Source organism: Sesamum indicum, linkage group LG2 (genome assembly GCF_000512975.1).
Source record: "Sesamum indicum cultivar Zhongzhi No. 13 linkage group LG2, S_indicum_v1.0, whole genome shotgun sequence".
In the NCBI taxonomy this organism is placed as follows: Eukaryota; Viridiplantae; Streptophyta; class Magnoliopsida; order Lamiales; family Pedaliaceae; genus Sesamum; species Sesamum indicum.
Window position 1 is genome coordinate 14,191,687 of NC_026146.1, and position 24,094 is coordinate 14,215,780.

The 24,094-nt window shown below is 35.8% G+C and overlaps 2 protein-coding genes across 3 annotated transcripts; both read left to right on the forward strand.

The window, feature by feature from the left end:
* LOC105156142 (cell division cycle and apoptosis regulator protein 1) lies at window positions 1,024-14,984 on the forward strand. Of its 2 annotated transcripts, none has more exons than XM_011072196.2 (21): window positions 1,024-1,292; window positions 1,440-1,613; window positions 2,919-3,221; window positions 3,357-3,457; window positions 3,734-4,453; window positions 4,550-4,595; window positions 5,305-5,397; window positions 5,475-5,530; window positions 5,796-5,910; window positions 6,936-7,147; window positions 7,223-7,286; window positions 10,363-10,536; window positions 11,764-11,794; window positions 11,870-12,903; window positions 13,007-13,081; window positions 13,280-13,354; window positions 13,443-13,784; window positions 14,064-14,261; window positions 14,344-14,385; window positions 14,463-14,525; window positions 14,611-14,984. In XM_011072196.2, the coding sequence occupies exons 1-21, from the start codon at window positions 1,209-1,211 to the stop codon at window positions 14,698-14,700; spliced, it is 4,092 nt and encodes a 1,363-aa protein (XP_011070498.1). In that variant the 5' UTR covers window positions 1,024-1,208; the 3' UTR covers window positions 14,701-14,984. The 2 variants fall into 2 exon arrangements, with proteins under 2 accessions (XP_011070498.1, XP_011070499.1); XM_011072197.2 differs by having other exon boundaries at window positions 2,919-3,209.
* Window positions 17,580-22,945, forward strand: LOC105156309. The gene is made up of 6 exons (XM_011072406.2): window positions 17,580-18,697; window positions 21,127-21,182; window positions 21,261-21,491; window positions 21,735-22,026; window positions 22,117-22,316; window positions 22,509-22,945. The coding sequence occupies exons 1-6, from the start codon at window positions 17,768-17,770 to the stop codon at window positions 22,663-22,665; spliced, it is 1,866 nt and encodes a 621-aa protein (XP_011070708.1). The 5' UTR covers window positions 17,580-17,767; the 3' UTR covers window positions 22,666-22,945.

A 24,094-nucleotide genomic window follows, 5' to 3' on the forward strand; every position in this document is an offset into this window, starting at 1 on the left:
AACGTGTGGTTTTATGGTTTAATACCAAACAATTATAATATTTGATTGAGAGGTACGAGACGATTTAATTATGAACACTATCGATTTTTAGAACCCAACCTCTCACTTTCACACATCGTCGTGGTGGGACTTTGTTCATTTTAAAATTTCATCACTCGATTGTTATTCAAAATGATTTTTTTATTTTATCTATGCTAATATAAAAAAGAAAGGCTATCTACATTAATAAACGTTATTTAATGACACCGCCCACTAATTTTTAAATACAACAATCGTGCCCAAAGTTATATATTTTTCGAAAACAATTATAATTACTTTTTAAAAAAAACAAAAGTGGCTCAATGTCATTTTTACACCATCACATCAACTCTTTTATTGTGTTGATAGTAACTAAAATTGATTTTTTTAATTTAAATGAAATTGTTTGTTTATAATATGTATTTTGATTCATAATATATTTAAAAATATAAAACATTATTTATTATATACAAGTAGGGACGACGTACCATGATAACTAGTTTCCAATTTTCGGTATACTTTGTTGACTTTTTTATATTTTTGTAGGTTCTATTCTATTGTCATATTTTATTAGGCTGTTGCTAGTGTACTAGGGTATTTTCTAAAACTTATCACAGTTATAATTATTTTTTTGTTGTTTAAAAAATTACAAATAAATTTAAAAAAATTAACGATCTAAGAAATATCCCTACGATAATTTATTATAAGGAGGTACTTTTTAAATAATTGTTAATTTAAAAGAATATTTATAATTTTGAAATAATAAAATATTATTTATAATTATAATAAAACTCATAGTATCTTCTTGTAATTTAGCTATGTGGTGTTAACACATATATTTCATACATAAATGGAAGAGGCTTCGAAGATAGGGTTAAGTGTCAATTGGTCTTAACTTGAGGGGGCAAACTGCAATTTAGCTAAAAATATACCCAATTTCCGGACTCCGGGCAGCGGGTACTACCCGCGGGTGAATACAGTGTATATAACGCACCAAGACTAGGGCTCAGGGCTCATTTTACCTATCTTCATCTCCCTTTCACTTCGCACCGGACATTTTATGTGATTGTTCCTTCGTCTCCTTGAGCGCGGCCGGCGCAAGTTCACCTTCCAGGAATCAATCGGATTCTGCTTTCGAAATTCGAAAGTGTTCATAGACTTGCATGGTTTTCTGATTTGTGTTCCGTTGTATGAACATGTATTCCTCTCGAGGAAGCAGTGGTTATGGTCAACAGCAGCCCTACTCTTCCCAATCTTCCTACACCCCGCAAAACGTATGTTGCCCATGCCTGTAGTACGAATTAGGTTTTTCATGAAATTGTTTATGATTGCCGTTTGAAGGGGCAACAAGTGGCCCGCGCATGATGCGGCGTATTCTTTTTGTTTTATTTATTTATCTTTTGTCTTATTCCCCATTGCAGTTGGGAGCTGCGAGCCTATTAGGGGGAGGTCATAAAGAAGCAGAATTGGGTGGATATAGAACTCATGGTCATGTTCATGGGCACCCTTCAGGAGCAGCAGAAACAGTGTCAGTGCCTCCTCCACAGCATTATGGAGGGTTGTATAATTCGGTCTATGGTTCCGGAGCACAGCAGGTTGTTGGCGTCTTCATTTACCAGTTTTTCATAATAAATTTCTTTTCAAAGTGTAGTATTATGTTTTTCTTACTGTTGTAATTGTTTTGATCATGCACATGTGCTTTTAGAATGCGACTCCTTAGGGGATTGATCAAGACTTTGTAGAAGATATATGTTTGTCATTATTCAGTGCATATCGCCATGTAGAATGAACTAAGAACTTATTGGATGGGCAGAATTGGGGCCAAATAATTTGCAAGAGTTGCAGTGATGCATAGGGTTGCATGAAGAATGTAGGTCTGCTCTAATTTATACGGAGAAGCGGCTAAACTAATGTACTTCCGTCATTATTTAAAGAATGTGCTGGAATGATGATTATACACATATGATTTCTTGGCTTCTTGTTATTGTTTCTATTGTTGGGATTTAGTTTAGCTTTCAGGCACTGAATTTGCTTCAGCTTATCCTGTCCATGCAAGGTCTGACTTCTGAAGCATGCTGTAACATAAAGTGCTTTGATCTTGCAGACCTGAACTATAATCATAATCTTTTTCTTGTATTGGGTAAAACTTTTGTGATGTATAGGGCCATTCCTGGAAGGTCTTGTTTTAACTCAAATTGAGAGTCCTAATTATAACTAACGTCAATAACATTATATTCCCAATAAATCCTAAAGATTCATGATGGATGAGTATGTCTTTGTGATCTTGTATTCTAGTGTATTTTATTTTAATTCTTTGAATGAGATGATTGAAAATATGCATTCATCCAAGCTAATCAAATTTTTGGGGTGCCAAACTTGGGTACTGAAGAGCTTTCTAATTGTCATTTAGGTTTTACCAAAGCTCTATGTATCATTTTTCTTGGTAGCTACACATCTTCTTGTATATAATGATTGACAACATTGGATTGTTAATAGCCAATAGTACAAACAGTTGAATTTGTAGCTGGCATCGTTTTGATGAAATGTCACGTGTGCTGATCCATCCCCTACATGGAGTCTGGTTGAGGCTTCAGAAACAAACGGATTTTAATCCTTTCTATAGAACTCCTCCCTCCACTAATTTACATAATTTAGGTGCCTTTCTCTGTTGCTCAACCTGGATGTTTTACACATGATTTAGCCCTATTCCAATTCTTAATATCTCATGCATGTTTCTGGAAGTATCTTGGCCCCATGCCTCGAGTGGAAGGCCCGCAGTGGTCTTATTCTTCATGCTTGAGATACCTTTTGGTTACTTTCTTCTTTTTTTCAGTTCAGTTTTTGGTTTCCAGAGTTTTTAAAATGTCAGCCCATCATTGTGAATTTTATTCTCTTTTTAGATTTCTCCAATGGGAACAAAGGGATCTGCAACAACTGTTTTAGAAGGTCGGAGTAATTATGGGTCATCCATTCCAGAGTCACCTAAGTTCACTGCTGGTGAATATGTCTCATCATCAAGTCGTGGCTATGGTCAGAAAGTTGATCAACTGTACCCAGATAGAACATCCGAATATCCGTCAGTTGACAGACGCCAATATGCCGAGCGCCGTAGTGCATATCTGGGGAGAGATTTACCGAGTGAAACAGCTAATAGATATGTGGAGTCGGTTGCTTTTGGCCATGAGCATCAGGTGTTGAATAATGTGATACACTTTCATTTGTACCTCTTACGATGTGTTTTATCTTGTTTATGTTAACTGCATCTTATCTATTTTTCATTTTACCTTTCAGATAAAGCATCTCATTTTATTTGGAATATTGATTCTATGTTTTCTCAGTCCAAGCTGTATGATCGTTTGGAGCAACCAACGGTGCTTAGGCAAGAAGAGATGCTAAAGGGCCGTGCACTGCCATCTGCATCTGTTGATGGAGGAGCTAGGTACATTAGGCTAACATTCTCTTTAACCTACATTGGTGATATTCATTTAGAAGTTTGCTTTTACCAAAAGGTATATCACAGCAATGCCTGTATTCAATCTTGCACCTATAGTGATTATAAAGTCTTTTGAAAATGTGGCTTACCAAGGAATTCCTTATGGATGTGATTTAAGGGAATTCTGAATTTTGATACTGGACTTGCACACAGCAAATCTGTGTGCAGATTCATTAAGCGGAACTTAATCTAGTGCACTGAGTAGCAAAAAATTTCTGGCAGACAAGCTGATTATCTCGCAGCAAGGACTGCAGTTCATCATCCCCTCCAAGATCCTATTGCCTATGGTGGGAGAATCGACCCTGAATCCCGTAATTTATCAATGCTAAATAGCTCATCGTATAGTGGACAGCATTCTACATCAATTTTAGGAGCAGCTCCACAGAGAAGTGTTGATGATCTTATTTATGCTCAAAGTTCCACAAATCCTGGCTATGGAGTGAGCTTACCTCCAGGCAGGGACTATGGAGCAGGGAAAGGGCTCCGTGGAACCTCGCGTGAATTAGATTATCAAACTGGCATGTTGGGACGTGTTAATCATCTGAGAGTTGATGAGTGGAAAGATGACAGAGCAACATATGGTCGGGAGCTGGAACAAAGAGATAAAGATAGGAACTACTTGCGTGAGCGAGAGAAAGAAAGAGAAAGGGAGAAGGATCGCTTACGTGAACGCGAACGGGAACGAGAACGAGAGCGAGAAAGACAACGCGAAAGAGAACGTGAAAGGGAGCGCGAAAGAGAACGTGAACGTGAAAAGGAGCGTGAAAGGGAGCGAGAACGAGAACGAGAACGGAGGGAGAAGGAGAGAGATCGAGAGCACAAACATGGACTTGATTTGAAGCGTGAACGAACTCCTCTTCGAGTTTCTAGGGACCGCCGAGGTTCCTCAAAAGACATCAGATCTCTGCGGCGAGAATCCCCACATCGTGAAGTTTTGCATAGGTGGATCCTATTTAATTGCATCCTGTATTAGTTCTGTATGTATGGAAGCTTTTCTATCTTGCAGCCCTCCTAACTTGGTGTTCTATAATGGTGAAGGCCTCATTCCCCTGTTAAAGAAAAGAAGAGAGAATATGCCTGCAAGGTACAACATCTGTGCAACAGCCCAGCTGTTGTGTGATGTTCAGACTCATTCATTACGTCTTTATGTTGGACTCGTTTGAAGGGCCTCAACACTGACTTCGTTTGTTGGCAGTCACTCTTAACTTAGGGCTATGATTGTTGAATGCTTTTATTTTCTAGCTCTTGCTTCCTGAGAAACATTCTCTCTTCCATATGCCAGTAATCTGCCTGCTCTGATGTATTTTTCACCACATTTGAATTTCTCCACAGCGTATCTTTTCGATGCCTTGTTACCCTCTCCTTCTTGTATAGCTCATTCAATCCTATACATTCCCGTAACTGCATGAGATTGTTGTACTGTCAAGTCTATTTTTCAGTTTTCTTACACAGCAGAGCTTGTTGATATCCTTTTCATGTCGTTTTATAACCTAATAGAATTAGTCCTTTTTGGTCAAATTTGGCTCCTCTGGCTTGAGCCTGCTTTCATATTGCTTCTTGTTCACATCCAGACCTACGTTATACTATACAAGAATCGTTTTTAGTGTTTCCTCCACCACAAGCTGTTAGATAATTAAAGATGGGTCTTCTGTTTCTTGTTAACATCATCATCGCAAAGGCCACTTTCTTTGAGAAGTGGCAGACATACTGATGGCTGGGTAACTGCATTAAAATGCTGCTGCAATGTCTTCTAATCTTCAGTAACGTGCTCAATCATTACTTTCTTTTTGCAGGTCTTTTCTTTCAGTTTCGTGGAAGCTGAGAGGGATTATCTGTCATTGGACAAGCGATATCCCCGACTCTATATTTCTCCTGAATGCTCAAAGGTATGAATACCTTCTGATAATAATTGTGTTTTCATACATCAGCTGCTTTATTTGATTACCGATTCGGCTGGTTATAGGTGGCTGTATACTGGCCTAAGAAGAACCTACAGCTCACTTTGTACACTCCTGTAAGGTAAATGTCTTCTGTCCTAGTCTTGGTGGCACTTATCGAAGTTGTCAACTTTCCTCTATAGACCAATTGTTTGGTCTCAATTAAAGAGCTAAATTAGCTTGTTAAATTTATTCATCTGATTTTGTGTTGTTCAAAAAGGCTTCTCTGTGCTAGAAGTATGATGCATCCATGATTGAGAAACAGATTATTTGGTACAAATGTTTAATATTGTTGTGATTAACACATCATGTGCTCTTAGTAATTCTTGTTATTTGTGATGAAATAGTTTTGAGCATGACTTTGTTGAAGAGGCTGCTGCAGAGAGTAAAGAATCGCCTTCTACACTGCCCACGGCTGACATTTCAAAAGCTGGAGGACAAACTACCATTTGGAATGCCAAGGTAAATTATCAGATTCGTTCTTTTTTGTTCTATGTGCATAACAGCATTAGGATTATCAATCTTAGCTTCTCCAAGAGAAGCTTGCATCTTGAACCACATTTACATCTGTGGAAAATTGCATGCCTTGCAACTTTCCACACATACACAATCTGTTTAGATTGATACATGTGTATAATAGTTACTTGCTTCTTTAGTTTGTCCTACATTGTTATGCGTCATTAGATGCATTTCCAAAAGAAAACTTATGGATGGAAGTGTACAACCCTCTTTTTTCTTTTCAGGTACAATTAGCAAGTTCCAAAATAATACTCCTGGTGGAGTGTAAAGGAACTACCTTACAGTGACAACTGGCTGCGTTTTACTTGCATGCATCCTGCTACTAGGTTTCATCACATTGATAGGACTAAATTCTTGACTACATTTCCAATAAACATATTATCGCAATGCTTAAGTTTCTTTAAGCTTGCTTTACCTATTTCTTGCTTACATGTATCCCCAAATCTAATCAGTCAACAGAAGGTAGCACTGATTTTTCATTCATATCTTCAATGTAAACCTTCTTTCCTGATTATTGGACTGTTTATATTATATAACCGGGGAGCTAAATTAATTATTTATCAAACTTAAGAGTTCTTCCATTTTCTTTCAAACATTGCATTAGAATACAATTTTATTATGTAGTAGTTGATTACTAATCTGAACTGTTCGGCAGTTTGTGGATCCGTGTCAGTTACATAGATAAGCATAACCACCACCTGTTTCTGCACCAGTATGCACTGTCTTTTGCTTGTGCAAAGATGCACTGGAACTTTTTAGCCTGATGTTCCACTTTTTGCTTAAAGACCTTCCTGTTCCCCACAATCAAGAAGGCTATTGGCATTGTATCATTTTATTATATATATTTCAGATTTTTCACGTATTGATGCCCATTCAATTTGTAATTTGCTGATCAAAGCTTTACAACATTTGTTAAGCATAGGTGGAACCTTAAAGTTTTGCCTTCATTTTTATTTTTCTGTTTTCAGGTTATTTTGATGAGTGGACTTAGCCAAAATGCTCAGGCAGAGCTGTCATCTGAAAGAATCTACGATGACCGCATTCCCCATTTTTGCAATATGCTTAGGTTTGCTGTTCTTAAAAAGAATAATTCTCTAATGGCAATTGGGGGCCCGTGGGATACAGTTGACGGTGGGGATCCTTCGGTTGATGACTCCTCTTTAGTTCGAACTGCTCTGAGGTTTATTCCCTAAGAGAATCTTTTTAATTGTGCTATCAAGTTTCTTGCTTTGGGCTGAAATTGATCCCATTTTAGGTACGCAAAGGATGTTACTAATCTTGATTTGAAGAACTGTCAACACTGGAACCGGTTTCTTGAGGTAGTCTATTATTCTTTCCTTCACTATCCTGGGTGGTGCTTTAAATGTAGGGTATCACTCCAGCGTTCTTTGGTTACAATCCGAATAAGTAAGATATGCGAGAGTTATTATACAGGCTGGATGCGGTTCAGAAGCATAAAACCCATTTAGATTTTGAATTTGCCCCCTTGTTATGACAGTAGAAAGCATGAGTATGATTTTGGAATTACCAAATCATATAAATGTAAGTGAAAATTTATCTTTCATATTATTTTTAATATATGAATAATGCATTTGTTTGGTATCTTTCTGGAAAACAAAGTATTTTGGAGTTTATGCCCCGGCTGAATTTTTTTCCTTGAAATTGCTGAATATTAACAGATCAATCTGATTCACAAATTTGGAAGTAAGTTCGAAACAAGAAAATGTGTGATTTTTTTCCCCCCTTCTACGGAAAATGTGTGTGATTATCATAGTAGTTAATGGGGCAGAATGGCGCACGCCATGATGAGGGGCGCTAAAGGCACAAGGTCATTGCCATTCTTCTGCTGTGGCAACGGTCTTCGCCCTGGCGCCTTGGCTCGCGCGTGGGCGCCATTTGGCACATTGCCAGGCGTGCCTTTGGTAGGGCCTGGGCCCATTTAAAAAGGGAAAAAGAAAATATAAAATGTAAGAGTCCAAAACATTAGAAACCCTTTGGCTCCTGCATGCTTATTGTTTCTCCTTCAGACCAGTGACGTTGGCTGCTTTCCTGCTCTTTTGCTTTCTTCTTTCTTTGTTTCCTTTCAGACCTCAGACCTCCTTTTTCAATTTTCTCTTTGCACAACTTAGTTTCTGTCTTTTATCTCCGTCTCCTTCCTTCTCCTATGTTTTCTGCTTGTATATTCTATTATCTAGTTTAACAAGTAATTACTAGTAAATTAGTAAGGTTCAATGGTTTATTAGTTGAAATTATTATACTATTATTGTTAATTAATAGTTTCATGATATTTAATTTCTAATACTAGAGTATTAACTATATTTATGCTATTATTATTACTTTAGAAGTGCAGAAATTTACTAAAATCTGATTTCTGTAATATTTCTGATTTATGAGAAATAAAATGTACTTGTTAATATTATTCTCTATGAAAATTAGTAATTATATAAGGATATAAATTATTTTTTTGCATTAGCACCGTCCTTAGCAAAAGCGTGCGCCATGCGCCATGGCTCCAGGAGCCCTTTGCACCACTGTGCGCCATGAGCCATTGACTACTATGGTGATTATGTAATCCTAACCTTAATGGATTCTAAATTCTCTATGTTAAATTTTACTGAAAACAAGTAAATGTTGGCTTTTCCTTCTGAGTATGGAGAGTTAACAGAAAATTTTCTAGTAATGATAAAGACCTGTTTTTGCTAATAATGATAAAGGTGTCTAATAATACTACTTTACAACTAAATTAATGCCAATAATTTAATTGTTTTATGCATATGTGATGTCCCATTGGATTCTGATAAATGACAAATTTTAACACTTAGGGCATCCGTAAATTTAGGGATGATTGCAAGAACTTCCCTCGAGGTTTGTCCCATGTATAGGCACCTTTTGTGTGTTATGTTCAATTACTTTTACTTTTTACCTGTCATGTCGCCATAATGGAAAAAGGTGATAATAATTAGTGATTAATCCAATTTTTAACATTATTATTTTATGTGCTAATAAACTTATAACCCTCTTGAGGTTTATCTGAATTTACACAAAGCCCCCTAATCCAATTTATGAGGGTATTTTGTCATAATATTTGTCACAAATCACTATTCATTTCTCTATTCTATGAGGGTAATTTGGAATATAATGTTAACACTTTATAATTCAAAATTATAGTGAAAGTCTCATGTTTTTCTAAATACATAAATTTATTATAATATTTCCAGAATGATATACTTTAAAGCTGAGTAACAATACATATTTTTGTTTCACCTTTTCTGATATCTCTTAATATTAATTTCTGACTTTTCTATCATGAGCTGAAAAATTAATAAGAGATTGTAATATTAATGAAAAAGTAAATACACATTAAAGTTTTCAATATTTTGTTATAATTAAGTTTATTCTCCTAATTAAGTCAACCATCATTACCCTAAATTAAGTCTTAAGTATACGAGTTTGTATGTGATATGAGCAGTTGAAGGTTAAAATTGCCGTCCAATGCTTCGGTATTTCTCTTGTATTTTCCTTCTTTTTTTTTGGATAAACTATAAGGGGCTTATTTGTATGTTACACGAATTCTAGGGGAGGTTTCTATATGTTGGGCAAACCTCAATGGAGGTTCGTGTAACTTTTAATAAAGGCTAAATTTGTCCTTTCTATCTAAATTGTTGGAGCCTTGGAGGGTTTTAGCATGGATGTTACTTTGAAGGGAGGTAATCACTAACTATTCCTCCCCAAAATTGTTAGTCATTAGACAGTTCACTATATTATCATATCCGACTTCTTTTGACTTAATGACCTGTTCACACCAACTTTTTGAGTATGATAGATCTTTTGAACTCATTTTCCGGTCCTGTTTGGATGTGTTTTTGCTTTGAAAACTGCTCTGTCTGAACAATTTCAGAAAAAGCATCTCCGTATTATTGGAATTGTGCTGGAATAGCGTGGCTTGTGAATTTTGATGTAACATCAAATAATGAGGATGCAGTGCAAACATTCTTATTTCTTGAAAGCTCAACAGATGGATTTAGACTATGTGTTTTTCTTAGCTAAGTAAAGGTGCACTTAAATTATATGAACATTCAACCTTTCCTTTTTGCTTCTTAATTATTCTGAACCTGAATATGTACTTATATTACATAATGCTGACTCTTGAAATGCTAAAGTATATCTATCTTTAAATTTGGATACTTATGTATACAGATTAACATACATATGGACGTAGAGAATGAAGAGGTTGGAAGCAACTTTTACTTGGAATGACAATTATCATAATCTTTTTTATCATAAGACAAAATATTGTTTCTAATAAACAAGCTACAAGTGTTTCAATTTCAAATTTCCATTATGCATGACAACCGCCTTTGCATGATAGCAATATGTCCTTTGTGTTTTGTGCAGATTCACTATGAGAGAGTTGGAAAAGACGGCCTCTTCAGTCACAAAGAGGTTACTGTACTGTATGTTCCAGATCTCTCGGAGTGTCTTCCGTCATTGGATTCATGGCGAGACCAGTGGCTTAATCACAAAAAGGCTGTTTCAGAGAGGGAGCTCCTCTATGCCCTGAAGAAAGAGGTCTGCTATTATTTCTTTTTCTGAACCAAATATTTGCCTTTACTTATGATTCATCTAGTTTTGAATTTTTTAATCTTCTTAGAGAAACTTTTAGTGCATAGACCGGCTAGATTTAATTTTATGCGTATCAGCTAGGCAGTAATTTATTTGACATGTGAAGATCCCTCGGTAGTTGAGTCCAGTGATGCAATGAGCAGGAAATAAATTTTTATTGCTGGGACTTTTGATGAGCGTAGAAGTATGCAACTAATTCTGAAGATGGTAGTGAATTTATCCATGGTAAAATTAGACACTTAACTTATTCTGGCATGTGTCATGCTGCATGTACTCTATGGAGATGATGATTTTGAATTTAAGTGCTTGAGTTGTTAATGGAGTTCACTGGAGAGTGTGCATCTTATTTTATGTCTCTGCTGCAATTAGCAATACATATATGCGCGGAACTTGCCACTCAAATAAAAAGCCTTCTGTTGTTTCTGAAGGAAAATTGATCATTACAATAATTTTTCAAACAAGGTTGTTCTTCCATTTTTAAGAGTCCATTTGTGTTAATGACACATGAAGAGGATCTGAGAATGAGAATAGGAATCTGTTTTCCTGAAGTAAGTGCTACAAACCTACATGAAGAAGATCGGATGTTATTGTCTGGGATGCTTAGTTTTAAATACATTAGATGCAGCAGTGTTGTGAAACTCTTGGCATTTGTTTGGTTGAGTTCAGTGCCTTCAGGTTTTGGTGTGCATTAACAAATTTTTCTAAGACTTGAGGCCTGCATTTATTTGCAGGAAAGTTATATATGGAACTTTTACCTAGGATGACCAAAAGCCAAGATGATGCGCATGGATTTACAATTTAATATGATGAGGTAGATTAGGATCTTAAAAAATGAGCATGTGTGTTAATTGATCAAAACGGGGCCCCATTAAAGACAATAAACTGAGATGGTCTGAGGTCATTCAGAAGTTCATGAGATGCCTATCTTAAGATGTATTGGGTCTCATTTTTTTGGTAAATGGTGGTTCTATCTGGAGTTTGGACACTGTAGAAAGAGTAAGAAGGAGAATTGAGCTGGTCATAGTGATAATCTAAAAAGTACTTTTATGAGTTGTTGAGTTGAATATTTAATCTTTGTCTATCTTTGCACACAACACAGGCACAAAAGTGCATGTGGTTTCTTTTCTTCCCCTCTTGGATGTAACCAAGTTTTCTTTCTGTATTTCAAATCAGACTCCTGGAGAGAAGGAAGAAGGACCAAAAGGTAATATTTCTAAACTTTCAAACTGCACCATCTGATGTTCTATATCTACCGACTTATATTGTTTGAACTTTGAAGATAAGAAGAAACCCGAGCATCTGAAAGATAGTGCAGGAAAAAGTGAACTGCAGAAAAAGAAAGAGTCTACATCTTCCGGTCAGTCTGGAGATGATAATAAAAAGGATAAAAGCATCAAGCAACTGAAAGCCAGTGGAAATTTAGTTTCTGATGAGGGGAAGGAGAAAGATAAAGCGGTTGGAGATAAAGGCATGGTTGGAAGCACAGATGAAGAGAGAAATGTTGTAAAAACGGGCCAAGGGGGAAATTCCGCTGCTCAGATAACTGTTGGTGCCAAACCTGGAAAGAAGAAGATTATAAAGAGGATTGTCAAGAAAAAAGTAGCTAAGAAAAAAGATTGTACAGAAAACACCACTGAGCAGAATGATGAACTTGACAAAGAGGTTGCTGGAGGAAAGAATGTAATTTCAGAAGTTGATGGACAGCAGGATGGCTCATCAGGTACTCCAGTGATTAAAACTTTTGTGAGGAAGAAAATTGTAAAGAAGCCTGTGGCTTCTACTCAGGAGAAAGATGAGACTACCCAGAAACCTGAGGGTGCTGAGGATGAAGCAAAGGTTAAATCTGAGGACTCCAATGTGGTGTTTCAAGAGGGTGGCACCAAAACCACAGTAAAGAAGAAAGTAGTAAAAAGGGTCGCAAAGAGAAAGGCTGTCTCAGCAGAGAATGACAGTGAGCTGGCTGAAGACAGCATGAAAGGGGGGGGAAAGATCATTCAGCCTGAAGACATTAAGGGGGAACAGAATGAGGAAGCTGCTGGAAACCAGGTGAACAAGGTCATTTCTAAAAGCACAAACAATCCAAAACCAACAGCAATGGAGACTGATACCGTCAGCCCAAAAGTTCCTCAAGATGATAATTGTAAAAAATTAAGTGAAAGGGAAGAACAGAAGAACAAGAAAGAAATAAAAGACCATGCTGAAAATGATTCCAGAAGTAAAACAACCAGAACAGCAAAAGAAAAGAAACGAGGTGAAGAACCTCCTCGGCATCCTGGGTTGTTTCTTCAAACAAAAGGGAGCAAGGGTTCAAAAGTAGGTTGAATGTAAAACATGTTGCTGTCGTTATCAGTATACTTTGTCCTGATATTCAATGTCAGAGGCAGCAAGACTAATCTGATGATTCCTTGCCTTGCAGATCCAGTCATTATCTCTTTCATTGGATTCTCTCTTGGATTATAGCGACAAGGATACTGAAGAATCAACTTTTGAGGTGATTATTTAAGTCAAATATTTCTTATATTGCATTGTTTAACTTGAAGTTTGTATTCTTCCTCTACCGGCACTTCTCAGTTTACAAAATCTTGCTTGGATGTATTTTATGTTTTTTGCCACTTGTAAATTCATCCTACCCTCGTGGCATGTGATGATCTGATGTGGCCCCTATTTTCTTCAACTTTCATTCTTGCAGTTATCCTTATTTGCCGAATCCTTTTATGAGATGCTTCAATATGAGATGGGGTGTCGTCTTTTGGCTTTCCTTCAGGTTGGTTTGAGCTGTTAATCTGGAGTTTTGATCTAACATCATTTCTGTATGTTTATGCCATTCTTCTTCACCACTTTACTATCTGCAGAAGTTGCGCATTAAATTTGTAGCAAAAAGAAACCAAGGGAAGAGACAGAGAGCAGAAACTCCCCAGACAGAAAATGAGGAGAGCTCTCCAAGAAAGCGTGTGAAGACTGACAAGACCATCGAAGAGAGCAATTCAGCTAAAACTGAAAATACTGATGATGTTCACCAAGGTGACGGCAAAATTAGCAAGGAAGAGACTGATGCTACTGAACAGGTTGATGAGGCTAAGATAGAGGGTGAAATTGATGAGGAAGACCCAGAGGAGGATCCGGAGGAGGATCCTGAGGAAAATGAAGAAACGCCCGAGGCAATCCCTCATCATGAGCCAGCTATTTCGGCAAGGGTATACACTTATTAATCTTTTGTAGTATGAGTGCTTTTTGTTTGCATTCCATCAGAGATAGAGTAAAAAAGAAAATGAAAGGATGATGAGGTCTGAGCTTGAGGGCTTCTTTCGTATCCATGATTCTCAACAATTTTGGAGTTGCAATAGAATTGGAATATGAAAGTTCAGTTCATCTTGTAACATCTTTCCTTCATTAGATCTTTCAGAAGCTTTTCTGCATAGAAGTTTAAATTCATGTTAATAGGTTGTTCTAATTCAGTGTACTTGTCCCGACAGGAAATGTTTGATGCTGAAAAGAATGCTCCTGGCGATGCTGTTGACAAAGATGTTACCGAGCAGAATGAACATCAGGAAACTGCACAGCAGACTTCAGAGACTATTAGCAGTCTTGAGCCAAGCAATAAAGATAAGGTAGCTAAGGTGGAAACAAAGCCGGAAGAGAACCTGGGTGGCGTTGACAAGGAACTGCTGCAGGCATGTTGCTGAATATGTCCTTTTGCTTGTCCACTTTACTAGGTTGAGTTTCCAAATTGACTTTTTCTCATTTTGGTAGCAGGCTTTCAGGTTTTTTGATCGGAATCGGGTTGGATACATTAGGGTAAGCTAACTTAATTTTACTCTTAAAGATGATGTTTGCCTAATTTACAATGATTCGACTCACTTTAATCTCTTCAGGTTGAAGACTTGAGGTTGATCATCCATAACTTAGGAAAGTTCCTCTCCCACCGGGATGTCAAGGTTTGTTTTTCATTGTCCTTCTCTATTTATTAAAGTCTCGACTGCATGCTCAGATCCACTGATTAACATCCTTTTTCACAAATAGGAACTTGTGCAAAGTGCACTGTTGGAAAGCAACACCGGCAGGGATGACAGAATTCTGTATGATAAGCTGGTGAAGATGCCTGATATTTGAAATTAAAGGATTTGCTTGGCCTATGATGTTTCAAGTATTTTAGCAGCTGATTCGGATTCTCGAATAGAAAAGGTGGTCTTATCACCTTGAATATGCTCTAATGCATTGTTGGTCCCCTTTTTTTTGAATCACAAGTTATTTGCTCTTTTTCTAGGTTTCTAGTTGTGTTCAAATTGTTCAGGCAAAGCCTTTGTGGTCGGGAGTTGCTTAACCTCGTATCGGTAAAGGATAATTCAGAGAAAGGATCCTTAAAGGACTAACTATACATAGAAATCCCTCACTGCTATTTCTGATTGCAATCTGAATAACATGTTTGCGTATAAACTACAAACTCCATGTGTTTTCTGTTGTATTTTACAGAATTTCTCAACAATAGGAGGGTAACCTATATAGAGCGAGAGGGTTATCGAAATGGAACTTGATGCTATAGTTTAGAGCTATTTGAGGGGAAGGTATAACTGGACTCTTGTCGTGATACCCTCAACTTATTTGTAGTTAGTGTTAAGGAATCCCTTCAACAGGAGGTGTTGTGTAAATTGGAGTGAATCTCAGGGGAAGTCAATGCGATTTACCTCAAGAACAATGAGAACAAATGAAGTATTTGGTAACTGAGTCGTGTTAGGCCAGAGACCACAGCCACCGTACCTTGTGAGTGAACATTGACCATATGGTGGGTAAATATCAACTCCACCAGACTAAGCCTTTGTTAATCAGTTGATTAGGCAATGTTCCATGTACGTTTTGTTTTTCAGAGTGTTTCATTACTTCCTTGTAGTGTTGTTGGCTTGCTTTCGTACAGGTCAATTCTAGTTCCCATTTTCATATACATCTTTGACTGATGTTTTTCCCCAGTTTCTGAGTGGGAGGTATAGATGTTACCAGTTTATCCTCTTTCTTGTTATTCATATTCCTATTCCTGTGCTGTTTTAAGATTTGTTGATGACAAAATTAATACCCAGACTGCAGCTCGAGATTCCTTTTAATTGTTTTCTCTCATTCAATACAACTTTCAGTAACACCTATTACTATAACGTGTGTTGTGTTAATCAACACCAAATTTATTACTTGGAGTAATGGCGCCCTACCCACCACGGTTTCATTAGCCAAGTCCCGGAATTAAATAGGTTCAAGGGGCGTTTTAGTTAATTTCTTTTATATAATTGAACGGACCCGTTACAGCATGTCAAACAATTCGTCCACCAACTTAATATTTACTCTCCCACTCAACAAAATAAAGGACCCAGGCCATACCCGGTTGGTGGGGGCTTGACAAGGGATTTCAACTCATAAACCAAGTCAACTTTATCTACCGACCTCTCTTCTAAAAGACTAGAGTCACTTTGAGATTTGGTCATGAATTACTATCTGTACTAGGTCATAATACAAACTACGTATACAATATACCAAATACTCTCTATTCTAATAGTACAATACATAATATTTGATTTCAAATTGACCTAAATCCATAACAAGCTTGGGTCGGGCCGGCAAGCGATTGGAGTATATGTTGTTCTAATCCTTGCTCTTGTAAGCCGGACGATCGTTGATGGATGGACTTAATCAACTAGCTCCAAGTGTTCTCACTCCCTTATCACCTTGACTTCTTCTCTAATTACTTATATGTACTCTTTTCCCATTCTTCTTTAATGCTTTGGATTCCCAGATATGTAAATATTTTAAGTAGTAGGTACTATTTTTCTCTGGTGTACACATACGAATTATCATTTATTTCTTTTCCCAAATATATAGATATACAAATTATTTTCCACCGAAACAATTTTTCTTTTTCTGTTGATTGCATAAGATGAAAGATGAAAGAGATATTTGAGTATGTCATATATATTAGTACATCAACTTAGCCTTAGAGCGGGAGATTCAAACTACAAGGAAACACTTTTCATTACCTTTTTCTGAATCCCTCTATTCTAAATTATCACACACATTTCAATCGTGGTTTAAAATTTTCTTATGTTTCCATCAAACTTTGAAAAAGTCTCCATTGTTTATTTATGGGAACAAAATTGGATGGTAGTTTCCAAGTTATTTAATTTGCTTAAAAACACTGATTTTCTTGATTTTCCTACTGAATGTGCGAGTTTCTTAGGAAATTTTTTTAATATTTTAACGAAACATTTATCTCATATTTTCAAACACAAATGTATATATATATATATATATATATATATATAATATACCTACGTATGAGAAAGTGAGATTTATGGCAATACATGGGGGTTTAAAGCACAAGACTCAAGACTACATTCTTCTTGGCAACTATACAATAATGCAACACAATATTCATTTTGTTATTTTTAAAACCAAAATTACATGTAGCATCCCCATCAATATTTTGATAAATTGAGCAATATATTAATTTATTAATATAATTAGAAATAGTAAATAAATTACTGTGTAATATATTTACTAGAGTAAGACAAATACACACATGTCCGAAGAAACTTGAATCTGTTCATAAAGACCTCAGGCTTGACCAATATGTTAAAACATCATTGTTTACTATACAATACTCAAATTGACCATTTTTTGTGGCTAATTTTCACTAAATTTTCTCATATATATATATATATATATGTTATAATTTCGAACTTGTTCATAAGACCTAAACTTTAACATTAGCTTAAAACGTAATTGACTACGGCACAATATTCAAATTGACTAGTTTTTGGCTCATTCCAACTAAATTTTCTCATATATCTATACATATTATAACATCAAATTTATTTATAAAATTTCAACTTTAATCCATAAATTAAGATATCATTGATTACTTCACAGTATTCAAATTGACCATTTTTTCTGGGTTAATTCGCATTTAATTTTCTCCTATATAAAGAGAGAGAGAGTGAGAGACAAAGGTTGTAGTATTTATTATATAGATCTCTGTATGTTTATGCATAAGAATTAAGAAGAGATATTCACTCCCTCCGAGATAACCGTCACTCCGTCTCCTTCGCTCTCCTCTTCTCTTTCCAATTTCTTTCCTTGTTTTCCCCACTCTTTCTCACACCCTAAACCTCCGATTCTGTCCCTTCAAACCATTTCTCCCATGGATTTATCTCATCATGATCAGGGAGGAGATACCACCCAAAACCCAGATGATCATGTTCTTGATCATTATATCCAAACGCAAACAGAAGAAGACGAAAAGACCGGAAATGGAAAGCTGAATCCTCCCAGAAAATCAGATTCTGAATGGGAATTTGTTTCGGAGAATAATGAAATGATTCGCCCTCATTCAAAGCTTCCCAAGCCTCAGGCGCCGCCGGGGCTGATGGAACGGTCCCGCTCCTTGCCGGAGAATGTTGAGACTCCGGCGTCGGCCATCGGGAAATTCATTCGCGAGAAGAGCAACAGCTTCTCCGCTGCGATAACGAAGCGCATATCGTCTCTCAGAAACGACGACGACGAAGGCGGCGATGGACACACCGTGAAGGAGTTCAATCTGGTGGGTCTGAAAGTGGTGAAAGCCTTGAAGGAGGAGAGGAAGGAGCTGAAGGGGAGAATAAGCTTCTTCTCGCGATCCAACTGCAGGGACTGCGGCGCCGTGCGGTCGTTCCTGCGGGAGAGAAATCTCAATTTCGTGGAGATCAACGTCGACGTGTACCCCGGGAGAGAGAAGGAGTTGATAGAGAGGACCGGCGCCGCCTCCGTGCCGCAGATATTCTTCAACGAGAAGCTGATCGGCGGGCTGGTGGTGCTGAACTCTCTGCGAAACAGCGGGATGCTGGAAACAAAAATGGAGGAGATTCTGGGGAGGAAGTGTCCAGAAGACGCCCCGGCGGCCCCAGTTTACGGTTTCGATGAGGCGGAGGAGGCGCCGGCGGAGGCGGATGAGATGGCTTCGATAGTAAGGGTGGTGAGACAGAGAGTACCGATACAGGATCGGATCATGAAGATGAAATTCGTGAAGAACTGCTTCTCCGGCGGTGAGCTTGTGGAGGCTCTCATACACCACTTAGACTGCGGACGTAGAAAGGTACATGCGCTTATGCTTATTTGTTTTTATATTTTTGCCCTCCTAAAATGATTTATTTATTAAATATCATCAGCCCCAATTAAATTTTTTCATCATGATTCTAAGTAAAATAGGCTAAATTTTCTATATCTCTCATATAATTTGTTCAAATGTATAATTTTTTTTTTAAAAAAAATATATATATATATATATATATACGATCATCATATAAATACTTCTGACTTATTTATGTATATATATACATACAGGTTTCGGCAAGTGATAGACATCTTATTACTTATAAGATCACACCAACGTTCAACTTGATTGAATATGTACTTTATTTTAATTTGCAAGATATTGATTTCACATTAAATTTATAATATGATATTTTTTAAGAAAATTTAAACATTGAATTTGAATTTATGAAATTAACTTACTAAAAATGCACTGAATTTCCTATTTAAAAATTTTCCATTTCACTTAATATATGTATATATGGTTATGTGTATGATCTTTTCTATATATAAAATAGATCACATAATTCTTATACCTGTATCTATTAAATAAAATGGAAAGAAAGGGTAAGTTTGTTGTTTGTTGGGGGTGAATTTAGGGAAAAAAAAGGAATTAAGACCCAACAACTGTAGCTAATTTTTTATATAAATATTATTTGCATGTTATTATTATATGAATTTCTCGGTTATCAAAGTGACGTAAAAAGTGTATTTTTAGTTGAAATTCCGTTAGTATGTGGTTCAGACATCTCAAGACAGTTGAAAAGCTGTTCACCAAATTCGATTTCTTCATTAAATTAATTGAATTTTATGCTGCCAAAAACAGGAATATCTTTATTGTTATTAGTGATGCATTTGTTTTAATTAATTATAAGTATAGTACAATTTAAGCGAGAAATATGTAAAAACGAAAAAACAGTAATAATTAAGAGCACGAGAGGGTTAATCATTGCATTTGCTTAAAACCAACCACTTTGAGATCCAACCAATTGGGTGCTCAAAATGAGTGCTTTTCTTCAACTCCTTTTGTTATTTCTTTTTAAAGCAAAATTACTTATATATATATATATATATAATATTTTATTACAATATAAACCCTTTTGCCGGATTTTATGGTATTTGAGGTTTTCAATTCATTTGTATCTAATTTCTTGTTGGGATAATTATACTTCTATCTTATGAGATTTGTTGTAGTTTGTTTCTGTCTAACAATTAAGTTATCATGTTATTTAAAGTTCATCGAACTTAAAAATATTACTGATTTATTACCCTTATATATCATTCTCGTATGAATGCATGTGGGGAGGTGCATCATTATAAGAATAATTTAGTCTCTAAAGATTTATTTGACTTGTAATAAGTCAGTAATAAGTGAATTGAGACAAAATACAATGTCAACAAATTTAGTGAATTTTGACTAATGAAATGAATTATTTATTAGACATAAACAAGTTTTAGAAATACTAGATATAATTTTTCAAATTACAAAAAATTTATAAATAAACACCAAATCTTAGGAGGTAGATCAGTATTAATGATCAAGACTGTTAATAGGGTATCTGATGAGTCACTCTTTAATCTATTTCCCTTGTTGAAGGATGGACATCATCAATTAGATTTGTTTTAGGGGCAGTCAGATTAAGAGGCTCTCTGCCTATAACCTATTTAACACGTTGAAACATCTTTTAATATTTATAAAATGTTAAGTCTTAATTTGAAATTAAGCTTTGAAAGTATTTGAATGAAATAAAATTATGAAATCTTAAGAAATATCACTAATGACAACTTTGTAAACCAAAAAAATACAAGTTTATCAAAATGTTTTTGTTAACCTGTTTAGGTAAAGTAGCAAGAGTCGGAAGAAATTACAATACTAAGATGTTTTAATTTCACTCTAAAAGCTGGATAGAATGATACATATGCATGTGAATGTGAATGTCTAAGTTGGAGGTCTGGCATGTCAATTGGTTCAGGCTCTAGTTGTCACTAGAATTAATTGTATTAGTCAACTTGGTTAGGCAGGTCAAATTTCTAAGTCATTGTCGTGCCGTTATACTTAAACCGATAATTTTGGCCAAAAACACGCCTCTTATGGTCCTTGAGGACTAAGATAAAGTTTGAAAGCAACAATGTGATGCGTTGAGAGGTCACAGTTAATTAAAAGAAAGGAACTGAGAAATATCTAATCTTGAGGCCTTTGATCTCATTTTATGCAAATATTTAGATAGTTGTTGACTCTGCTACTCATTTCTTGTGTTCATTTCTTAAGGGCTCTTTATCCACAAGTGACAGCAACAGGGTTTATTATTTCTGGAATTCTTATGTATATATACTTGGTGCAAGAAAATATGTATTTGGTTGTGATGAACTATGCTTTCAGCTGAAATTTTTGTTACTTGAATAACTTGGTGTGTGTTCCCACAACTTCTTTAGGCCGTGGAGATTGGGAAGCAGCTGGCAAGAAAGCATTTTATTCATCATGTTTTTGGGTAAGAGCAAGCTTAAGATAGTACTTCATTTTAAGCTGGAACAATGTTTTGATTGAAGATGTAACTATGTATACACAGGGAAAATGAATTCGAGGATGGCAACCACTTCTATCGGTTCCTTGAACACGAGGCCTTCATTCCAAAATGCCACAATTTTAGAGGTGTGGTGAATGATTGTGAACCTAAGGCTGCTGCTGCAGTGAGCCAGAGGCTTGCCTGCATAATGTCTGCAATACTCGAGACCTATGCCTCTGATGACCGAAGGCATCTTGATTACGTTGGAATCAGCAACAGCGAAGAGTTCAGAAGGTAATTTCAATTTGATGAGTATCAAACTTTAGTTTTCTCTGTTCATACTTATTGTAGTTTCCGGTTGCTACTAAGTAGAAATGATGTTCAACAAAATAGCTAATGGTCTGTGCTGCTTTTTTTCTTTTATATCATCAAACCGTCAACTTATTTCCTATAAAGTTATGCTTCTGGTTGCTTTCATTAATTGTCTATAAGTATGTATATGCTGATAAATTGAACTTGGTCTTAATGCAAATGCAGATACGTAATTTTGGTGGAGGATCTGCAGAGGATAAACCCCCTGTCTCTTTCCCATGATGAAAAACTGGCATTCTTTTTGAATCTGCACAATGCAATGGCCATTCATGCTGTTATTAGAGTTGGTGATCCTGGAGGAATGATTGACAGGAGGTTCTTCTTTGCTGAATTCATGTACGTAGTCGGGGGCCACCCCTACTCTTTAAGCTCTATTGAAAACGGCATTCTCAGAAGCAACCAAAGAGCACCATACTCACTTGTAAAGCCATTCAGCAGTGGCGACAAGCGCATGGAGGTAACGAAGAACTCATCTTTGCTTTTTGGAATAGACCTTTGTCATACAGAACGGAATATATCCATCATAAGCTGTTTGTTGTTTCTGCAGTTGGCTTTTGGGAAAGTTAATCAACTAATCCATTTCGGGGTGTGGAATGCATCAAGAGGAAGCCCGTCGATCAGATTTTTCACTCCCCAAGGGATTGAATCTCAACTGAGAAATGCTGCAAGGGAGTATTTCCAAAGGGATGATGGAATGCAGGTAGACCTTGCTAAGAGGACTGTCTACCTCCCCCGGATGATCAAGTGGTAAGTGATTATCACAAAATAATACACTAAAGTTTGAGTGTATTACAAAATAATCCCTTAATTCTGAAAAATTACAAAGACCACCGATACGGTCATATTTTACGTTACAAACTCAAAAATTGTTACCTTCGTTGAGTTATCCTCTGGAAAAATTATATACTCTTCCATAAATACAATCTGTTAATACTGCAGGTACAAGTCAGATTTTGGGCAAGATAAAGAAATCCTGAAATGGATCATCAACTACTTGGATGCAAGCAAGGCAGGGCTGTTGACACACCTCTTGGGTGATGGGGGGTCTTCTATCAATATAGTTTACCAAAATTATGACTGGTCTTTGAATTCTTGATCATCCCATCCCTCATGCTGTGGGAACCATTTCAGAATCACTCACTTGGTGGTACCACCTTATGGCTGTATGATGGATATGGGAGTTGTGTACATAATTCAGATTTTCTGGATTGGACATTTATACTGGATAGTTATAGTTTCTTTGAGAAGAATCAAAGAACATACATCTATTTACCACTAGTTGTAGATGTTTGTTATAGCTTAAGTGAGCCTACTTGGATCAAGATTTTGGCTATAAAAACTTATTGTGTTTATTGATGAAAACATTTATTTTTTTCCTTTTGCTTTTACTCTTCAACTTTAAAATGGATGATAAGTTGCATGGTTCCGTAAGGGTGATAGTTGTACTATTTCAATTTTTTAAAATTTATTTTCAAATCAAATTATTATTTGCAGTTTTATAACATAATTTTTTAAATTGCCATTTTTATTACCTAAAACTAAAATGATTTTGTGCATTTTTGAATAATTAGACAGTTTTAATACCTGTAACAAAAACAAGACGTTGTGACGAATAAAAAACAAGAATATATTAGTTAAACTCTTTCATTGCCAAATATTAAAAGATTATCGAAATAATTAAAGTTAAATACACAATAGTTTAATAACATTAATAGCTAAAAATCTTGGAAGTAATAAAATGTAATAAATTTTGGAATAATTAAAATAAAATACATAATAGTTCAAAATATAATACAACTAACAATCTTTAAAAATATTTGGAATGTCAAACTCCAACTGCAACAACCTTGGAAGGAAGAGAAAAAACAAGCGCAAGGAAAGAAAGAGAGAGAGAGAAGAGGAGGAAAATTGAAGGAATGCAGAAATTTTAATGGGTTTGGTATGTTACTTCAAACTTAAACACAATTTTTCTTTTTGTACAGAGTCCAAATATAAGTTTTACAAAAATGGACTCTGCAATTACAAAAATAATTAATTAATTTCATCAAACTAATTTTATATATATAATTTAGAAACTAATTGTATATTTAATGGTACAGTTCGATTTTTTACGGATCTTTTAATTTCTAAATCAAAATAAAAAATCAATAAGCGTGCTGTGATTTTATTTTAAATTTAGAATTGTAATCTAAAAGATAAATTATAAAAAACGGTTGGATTCGATTTAATGTCAACGATTTGGATGATTGTAAAACAAATTTGATCACCCCTATGGCTTCTTAATCCTCCCCAATCCATGTGGATTTGAACTAAACATACTGCATATAATTAAATTTAAAAACTTTATCAGCCTAATATTTCAACTTACGGATGTTGATACATTGACCTTCTCAGTTACAATAAGAGTAAATTACAACAAGCGTTTTTTAAGTTTGACATAATTACGAGTATTTCTTTTTATTTAAAAAATTACAAATGCCCCCTAATGTTTGATAAAAATCATGTCATTCTTAAATGAAGGTTTG

Excerpts from the sequence above, each read along its gene's own strand:
- LOC105156309 (XM_011072406.2), top strand. The coding sequence starts at position 17,768 with ATGGATTTATCTCATCATGATCAGGGAGGAGATACCACCCAAAACCCA. Across the intron at positions 18,698-21,126 it reads TAGACTGCGGACGTAGAAAG|GCCGTGGAGATTGGGAAGCA; the intron begins GTACATGCGCTT and ends CAACTTCTTTAG. Across the intron at positions 22,027-22,116 it reads GTGGCGACAAGCGCATGGAG|TTGGCTTTTGGGAAAGTTAA; the intron begins GTAACGAAGAAC and ends TTGTTTCTGCAG.
- LOC105156142 (XM_011072196.2), top strand. The coding sequence starts at position 1,209 with ATGAACATGTATTCCTCTCGAGGAAGCAGTGGTTATGGTCAACAGCAG. Across the intron at positions 5,911-6,935 it reads CTACCATTTGGAATGCCAAG|GTTATTTTGATGAGTGGACT; the intron begins GTAAATTATCAG and ends TTCTGTTTTCAG. Across the intron at positions 13,355-13,442 it reads GTCTTTTGGCTTTCCTTCAG|AAGTTGCGCATTAAATTTGT; the intron begins GTTGGTTTGAGC and ends TACTATCTGCAG.